The sequence below is a fragment of the Cyrtonyx montezumae genome, unplaced genomic scaffold, assembly GCF_038088225.1.
Source record: "Cyrtonyx montezumae isolate F1298 unplaced genomic scaffold, pur_monq_1.0 scaffold_9, whole genome shotgun sequence".
Classification (NCBI taxonomy): Eukaryota; Metazoa; Chordata; class Aves; order Galliformes; family Odontophoridae; genus Cyrtonyx; species Cyrtonyx montezumae.
In genome coordinates, this window is record NW_027072100.1 from 1,308,908 (window position 1) to 1,316,832 (window position 7,925).

The following is a 7,925-nucleotide window of genomic DNA, read 5'->3' on the forward strand; positions in this document are numbered from 1 at the left end:
GTACTAGCTATTCACCAAGGAATCCTTTGGTCCTGCCTGTCCATACACACTGTCTCATAGCAATTTGAATAAGTTTTTGAGTAAGGGTTACAACAAAACCTAAAATCCAGGGATATCCTTATCATCGCAATCAAGTTTTTTGTTAGCTTGCCTTTTTTTTTTTTTTTTTTAATTGCAACAGGGGCAGACACAGGAAAAAAACATGAATTAAACATGCAGACTATTAGACAAGGCAACAAGTTCCCAGGAATACTGTAACATGTCTATTTTCTATCCCAAAGGTACTTCAAACAAGATTCCAGACTACATGCAGTTCTTATGTGCACTGTGTAGGATTCCCACACTGTAATCAATGCCAACTTCTTGCTTTCAAGGTTTGCCAGAGCCAACCAACCACTACACAGAAAGCACAGTGCTTGGCTGAGCAACACCACCAAGACCAAACTCTGAACTGATACTCCCAACTTCCACGAGAATAATACACAACCACCTCCACATCACTGGAACATTCAAAGCTTGGAGTTCTGCTGCAGACACTGACTCCCAGTTACCCAGGCAGACTAACACAACTGTCACTGGTGACTATGCTCTTGCTCTCCCCTCAGGTAGCACCACAACTTAGTCAAAGCATTCAGAAGCAGTGGTGAAGAGGTGTCAGCACACAAATCACCCTTCCTGGGTCACAATCCTGGCATTCTCCCTGAGATTACAGGACAGTGAGAATGTCACCTCACCCTCTCACCTACAACCCACAGAGCTGTGCTGGCAGTTCAAAGTGGTGGGGAGACCACTGTAGAAGAAGAAGTTAGGAACGTGGGCAACTCAACAAAGTATTTTTGTTGTAAAGCTTATTTTCATTACCAAGTGCAATTAAAGAAGTAAATACATGACACTGAACAGAATGCTTTTCAGCCATGTGATCATCTCTTATTTAACTATTAGTTTCCTTTTTTTTTGTTTGTCTCTTGTAACACAAATGTTAGACACTCAAACACTGAACAAGCAAAAAGATTTTGGAAAACGGTTCAAATCACATGAAATAAAGCAGGTTTTCCCTAATTAAAACAAGATACATTCAAGAACAACTACTTTAATCAAACTCTCATTTTCTTCATTCAACTGGAAGCCTGCAATTTCTGCTTTAAGAAAATGATTTAATTTACAGGAATGTAATCCACTGTGCCTCTGCAAGAATTGAGAAAACTGAATTTTAAAACAAAGCTGTAAACACTTGAAGGAAAAAAAAGATACAGTTAGGAAAATTGAGGATCCGTGCTTATACTCACCAAGAAGAAACCAGTTGCTTATATGGCCACAAACATTCCAAGTGCTGTTGTGCAACTACAGGGAAGGAAAAAAAATCATATGAATGCTGAGACAAAAAGCAATTTAGAGCTTAAAATAAAGAAAACTTCCCATGAAGTTTTGTAGAATATCAATTTAACCTGGAAACACTGCAATACAGAGAATTGCTGGCTATTATGACACAAACTATAGATCAAGGTCCTTAAAGACTCTCTTTGCATACACTGATCGAATTCCCCCATCATTTATTTATCCCTCACTAAACAGAAGCCACCAGTAGATTCTGTTATTTCTATTCTGTGCATCAGATAATTCAGAATTACCTCCACTAACTAACCTACAAGACAGCATACCAAACTTCATATGTTCAACTAACTCAAAGTTCAAGGCACAATCTAACTGTGTCTGAATTGGTTAGATCCACCATACAGCCCAAACTGCACTTAAATGAAAAATTACAGAATACATTCAGTTTTATTGTGCACATTACTGAGAATGTCTGAGGTGAAACATCAGGCTGAAGAGCCAGTACAGATGGCTATAATTTGTATTCACCATCTCTTCCAACAAATTGCTAAACACAAAAGCAAGCTATTGCTGGTAGGTTTGAGGGTTTTTCCTCTTTATCTTCCCCCACCCCCATCCTCCCCTTTTGATTTTCCAAGACAGAGAAGCAGGAAGAGCAGTTATGCACTTGTCTATCTCGCCACTACTTGGCAGCTAACATTTTAAGGCGTATCTCAAATATTCAAAGAGACTTAAGTTCAATCACTCTGTCCTGAATCTAATGCCCTCTTTTCTTCTCACAAGATGAAAACTACTACTGAGAGAAGCCCAGAAATATCACAGCACCATGTTCTTATCACCCAAACATTCTTCAGCTCTGAGGACCGAAACTAAAAAAAGAGGAAGCTTCAGTTCTGAAATATCCGAGCACGAGAAGCAGCACATAAACAAAACCAAGACTTGTACAGCTGAGTCAAGGGCTCAAAATGTCTGAGTACTCCAGATCTGGAAGCACATCAAAATTTTGCAAAACAATTACAGCAGACACAGATCCACCAAGCTGGAGTCATCATTCTGATGCAATACAACCCCTACTTACATTAGTAGATTTCTGCTGCAAAACCAAGGGAGCTAAACTTCCTTAACAAGTGATTTTGGTACAGATGACTTGAAAAAAAATAAAACATTCAGAACAGAATCCTTCAGCAAGTAAGAGACATACTCTTGAAAAGCACAGCTTTTTCAAAATGTGAGATTTATAGTTCAAGAGTTACCAAGAATACTACAGAAACATATTAAAAAACATCTCTTATTTAGAGATAATTCTGACTGCTAGAAAAAAAAATAGCCTCCTAACAAATCAGAGGGAAAAAAATCAATATAAAACTGTCTTCAGAAAGATTCTAGCAACTTCAGATTCTTAAAATCTCTGATTTTAGAATTTAGTTAAGGAAGAGGAGTGTGGTGTGAAGGATAAGGTGCAAAATCTACCAAGTAGTAAGAATTCAAGGAAATGAAGAGTCCAAACATTGAACAAATTGAACAAAAAAGGCCTACACAGTGCTCAAGAGAGCTGCTAGGTTCTAGGGAAACAAAAATCAAAAAATCATGACAAAGTTCATCACATCAACCCGAACTGCAATAACTGTGCCCTGAATATCTAGCTAGGTGGAAAAACCCACACCAGGACAACCAAAGGCAGTCCCCTTCCATTAACATGCCCTGCTGGATGACCTACAGCCATCCCACAGTTCAGGGACGCACATTTTGGCCCTCTGAAAATAAACTGGATATGAACTGGATATAACAGCCCCCAAAAAGTCATTTCTGTCCTGCTTAATGGCTGCCTATGGACTTCAGGCACCTTTGTCAATTAATGAAATCAGGAAGGGGAAGAAGTGGACTGTACTGTACTCCCTCAAAAACAACAGAACAACACAAAACTTCTTGGACAAACTCGTGTATTTGGCTTGGTTCATGTATTAGCTTACAGTTGTGCTGCAGCAGTATAAAATTGGAGCTACCTAGATAAGGTGTGCTGTCAGGGAGCGGCCTTGGGATTCAAGTGAGCACACACTTCAGGAAGAAATTCAGTACCTCAGGTGTTAAAATGACTAACATTTAGTTTTGACCAGATGTCCTACTTCTGACTTTGACATTACTCCGGATGTTCCAGCAGCATCCTAAACATTACAGCAGACTGTTGAACCCAAGACAGTGAGCACCAACTGTACTTTGGCTAACAGAGTAAAAGAGAACAACTGAAAGTGGAAGGAGTCACTAAGGCAGCACAAAAATGGATCTGATAACAGTACCAGAGCAGTAACGAGCACGGATTCTTTGAAGGAGTCAACCAGAAAAAACATCTGTAAGAAAATCTGAAAAATAAAAAAAACCAACCCCAAAACGTTTCTCATATAATCTACACTATCTGCAATAACGACCACTGGAAATCCCCTAGACCACTGCTCACAGCCACCGTGCAGTGTTCTGACACTTAGATGAGGCACTTCCAGTTCCATTATTCCACTTTTTCCCCAGGTAGGCTGAACGTACTCTCCTTGTTGATAACAGGATATTCTCCTGACAAACGAAGTGAAACCTTGCACACGACATGGTCTCGAGCTTTGCTGAAACGTTACGTTTTCATTTACATTAAGGAGATGCATCTTTGTATGTCCTTTTTCAAGACTGATGGCTGCAATACTGAGAAAACAGAGATGCAACCTAAACAGAGGATCTATATAAGTATATGGGATCACATCACACAAAAGCCATTAGCTCAGTAGAGTGAAGAAGCGACTGAAGTCTGGTATGCTGTGTAACTGCTCAATACTGAAGCCTTCTAGATTTCAGCATTAAGAAAAACAGAAATCCTAACTCAAACTCTATCAACAGTACTGCCATCCATGTCCCAGGGATAAAAACACACAGTTCTATAGCTGGACCACTAGAGATGTTCGAAACAGTGCCCCAACTAAAGCATTATGCTGAACTAGAGGACACTTCCTTTCTTTGGAAAGAAGAGCTGTAAGTAGTAGAGCAAGTAAGCAGTAGTAAGTAGTAACAAGTAACTAATCTGCTCTGAAACTATTATTTTAACCTCAGCATCAAGACCACAGAACTCACTGAGAACAGCCCTGTGGAGAAGGACTTGAGGGTCATGGCAGATGAAAAGCCAGACGTGAGCCAGCAGCATGCTTACAGCCCAGAAGGTGTACAGTACCCTGATCTGCATCAACAGAGGGGGGCAGCAGGGAAGGGAGGGGCTTGTCCACCTCTGCCTTTAAAAGCCCCTTAAAGCCCCACCTGTTGTACTGAGCCCAGGCCTGCCTGGGCCCCCCAGCACAAGAAAGCTGTGCAACTATTGGAGTGGGTCCAGAGGAGGGCCACAAATATGCTCAGAGCAATGCCACAAAGATGCTCAGAGCAGTGTGGGTGCCTCATCCCTGGGCGTGATCCAGGCCATGAATAGGGCCTTGGGCAGCCTGAATGGGTGGGGAACAACCAGACCACAGCAGCAGTTGGGCCCCAGTGGCCTTTATGATCCCTTTTTGACCCAGCCCATGTGACCCTACAAGAAGACAGAGCAGACTGCAGCTGGCTACATTCAAAGGAGAGCTTTGAGCCAGCCTCAAGCCTAAAAAAAACCACACAATGGTACGGCAACAAGTTCACACATTTCAAGAAGCAATAAATGCTACATTCTAACAGGCATTATTTTCTGCAACACATACCTGCAGTCCATGCAGTCAGCATGGACATGCTATGCCCCTGCACATACACTTGAATCCAGCTCTTGAACAACAGCCTTAAAAGCCACTAGACCCAGCAGTTGTTTCAACAGCAAAGGCCATGCAACTACTGACAGAAGACAGCAGGGTCAAACTGAAAGATAACTCAATTCCTTACCTGAAAGAAGTATTTTCCTACAGGAAGCTCCAAAAGGAGAGAGAGTGCTGTAAGTAAGGGAGAGATGAGACAGTAAGGAATAAATGAAAGAGAGGATGCGTTACAAATATTTCACAAGACTTCTGAACACGATGTGCCATTAAGTTCAAAGCATCTACAATTTTTCTTTCAAAAAAAAAATATTGAAATTAAGAAGAAACCACCACCACCAAAAAGCCATCACATCTTCACCATCACGCAGCCCTAAGCGCATACCAAGGGCCTATGCTTGTCCATGTGTGTCCTTCATTCATCCCAGCACACAACAGCACAGGATGGGCCACGCAAACAGAGAAGTGTCAGCACGGCCATCCTACAGCCACCACATCTGCTCTTGTTGAGAGCTGATGAACTGCAGCCATTGAGCTCCTGGGGAACTGAGCATGCCCTACAGTTAACTTAGGGATTCCACCCCCCCTTCCCTGACCAAGAGGGAGAATTTAGGTCAATATCATTGCTTAGATTAGCCAGGAACTGCAGGAGCAAGAAAAAGAGCTTTGGAGAACTTATCCAATTAAAGGGAAGAATTAATTATATGCTTCTTACATTTCAATCAAGGCAGTACTGTTATAAGCAACTACTATGCTAGCCTCATTCCCAACACGACCTTAATTAATTACTCCGGATTACAGGCGAGCAGACTGTAATCCGACTGCTCAAGTGAAATCTTTCCACGCGGACACAGTGACAGCATTATGGGCGAGCACGTGCCCCACGCCGCCGCGGGGCGAACAGCGCGTGCTGCCCCGCAGCAGCTCCAGCTCCCAGACCACCGCACGTCACACACGAGTTAAAATAACTATATTACAAATGCTCTCCGCCGCAGCTCTGCGCCTCGGGCATTCCTGGAAACGGGACCTTCGCATAAAGCAGAACGCGCCCGGGGCAGAGGCAGCTCCGCGACGGCAGCTCATCGCACACGGAGCAGCCGCAGGTTACAGCTCTGCGCGAGGCGGCCTCGGCCGGGACACCGCGCGGCGCGCTCCGACCGCAGCGCCGGGACAGCGACGCGGAGCGCCCAACCGCGCTGGTGAAGGGCGCGCGGCACGAAGCGGCTTCCGGATCAGCGCCGGGGGACGGCGTCACCGATCCGCCCGCAGATTTTAAAGGGACGAAAAGGCCGAGGATGCGCGCCGCGGTACCGCCCGCAGGAACGAGGCGCGCCGAGCGGTACCGTCACCCCGCGGCGGCCCCGCCCCGCCCCCGCGGACCCCCCCGGGCCCTACCCGACCCCGCCGCCCGAACCTCGCGCCCGCCGCCGCCGGGTGCCGGGCCCGGTCCCGCGGCGCTCCCCCATCTGCCCGCACGGCCCCGCGGGGCGCGGTGAGGGGCGGCGATCGGGGGCCAGCCCGGGCCCCAAACCGTCAGTGCGGCCGCGGGGAGCGGCGCACGCTCGGTGCTCTTACGGCGCGGCCAAGGGGCACTGAGGCCCTTTGTGCGCGGGGCCGCGTGCAGCCGCGCCCGCCCGCCCGCCCGGCCTCCCTTCCCTTCTCTTCCCTTCCCTTCCCTCCCTTCGCCGCGGGCCCGTAACGCGGGGCGGGCGGGCGGTTGGCGCGGGCCCGGCCCGCCCGGGCGCCGCCGCGTTCTTACCGAGGGATCTGTACGAGAAAAAGGGTTAAGAACGGCGCTACACCGCCCCCGGGCCCCGCTCCGCGCCGAGCCCAGCAACACCGACCGCGCAGCGCCACAAAATGGCCGCCTCGCTGCGGCGCCGCCACCCGCCGCCAGGGAGGGGCGGGGCCGGGGGGGGCGGGGCTGGAGCGGAGCCGCTCCCTCGCGCTGCGGGGTCACGTGGGCGGTGCGGAGCGCTCGCTGTGCGCGCTGCCAGCCAGACCCACGGGTACGCGGCTGCAAAAATCTCCGCGGGCTGAAGTTCTGCAAATACGCTCGTGGTGCCCCACAGAAGTGGTTCGGGAATGCTGCAGGCACGCTGTGTGTGAGCGCTTGGCTGGGGCTCTCGCAGCCCGGCCATCTCGGGTGCTGATGTCGCCCATGGGCAGCAGCCCGGAGCCCTCGGGCTGCGCCTGCAGAGCTCACCCCGTCCCGCAGTGCTGCAGGCAGGAGCACAGCTACGGCACTCAGATCCCGGCCGCCCCCAAGGGCTCCGCGCAGCCAGATCGCTTGGGGGGATGCAGCGTTTCCCCACCACTGGATGGACGTACCTGTGGGAAATGGGGCTTTGCAAGCCAGGAAGTGTTTGTCCCCTCTGGGAAGCGATGCTGTTCTCACCTGCAAGTCTCTGTCCACGTTCAGTATGCACGTCCTGCACGGCGCTGTGGGAGGGGACACGGTGCCAGGATGTGGCGGCGGTGCCCGACCCATGGTGCGGTACAGAGGGAGCAGAGCAGATCCAGCAGAGCCCAGCAAGCATGGATGGCCTAGTGGTCCCCCTCCCTGCTGTGGTCAGGGTCCGGGCCAGGAAGGCCGTAGCCAGACACAGGGAGAACTCACCTGGCTCGGGGGAGAGAGCCCGAGCGAGAGGAAATTCCCGGAGGAGGGGGACGAACTTCCCAGCGAGGCGTTTCCATCTCTCACAGCCATCGCCGCCGCTGCACTACCGCCGAGCTGCACTACCCCCGAGCTGCACTACCGCCGAGCTGCCCCTGAGCGCGGTGCTGGGGAGCGCTCTGCGTCCCGGCGCTGCCGCGTCCCCGGAGCTCGGC

At 49.1% G+C, this 7,925-nt stretch overlaps 1 protein-coding gene across 9 annotated transcripts in view; it reads right to left on the reverse strand.

Annotated features, from left to right (window-relative positions):
- Positions 1-6,948, reverse strand: part of PHF20 (PHD finger protein 20) — a 60,169-nt gene extending 53,221 nt beyond the window's left edge. For 6 of the 9 annotated variants that reach the window (XM_065754211.1, XM_065754214.1, XM_065754213.1 and 3 more), the window contains exons 1-3: positions 5,479-5,531; positions 5,224-5,270; positions 1,287-1,341 (exon numbers count right to left, since the gene is read on the reverse strand). In XM_065754211.1, coding sequence (XP_065610283.1) covers positions 1,287-1,341; positions 5,224-5,270; positions 5,479-5,516 — 140 coding nt within the window. In that variant the 5' untranslated portion in view covers positions 5,517-5,531. Of the gene's footprint in view, positions 1-1,286; positions 1,342-5,223; positions 5,271-5,478; positions 5,532-6,852 lie in introns of those variants that run through there. The other 3 variants (XM_065754209.1, XM_065754210.1, XM_065754215.1) reach the window with 2 other exon arrangements.
- Between the last annotated feature and the right edge of the window lie 977 nt (positions 6,949-7,925).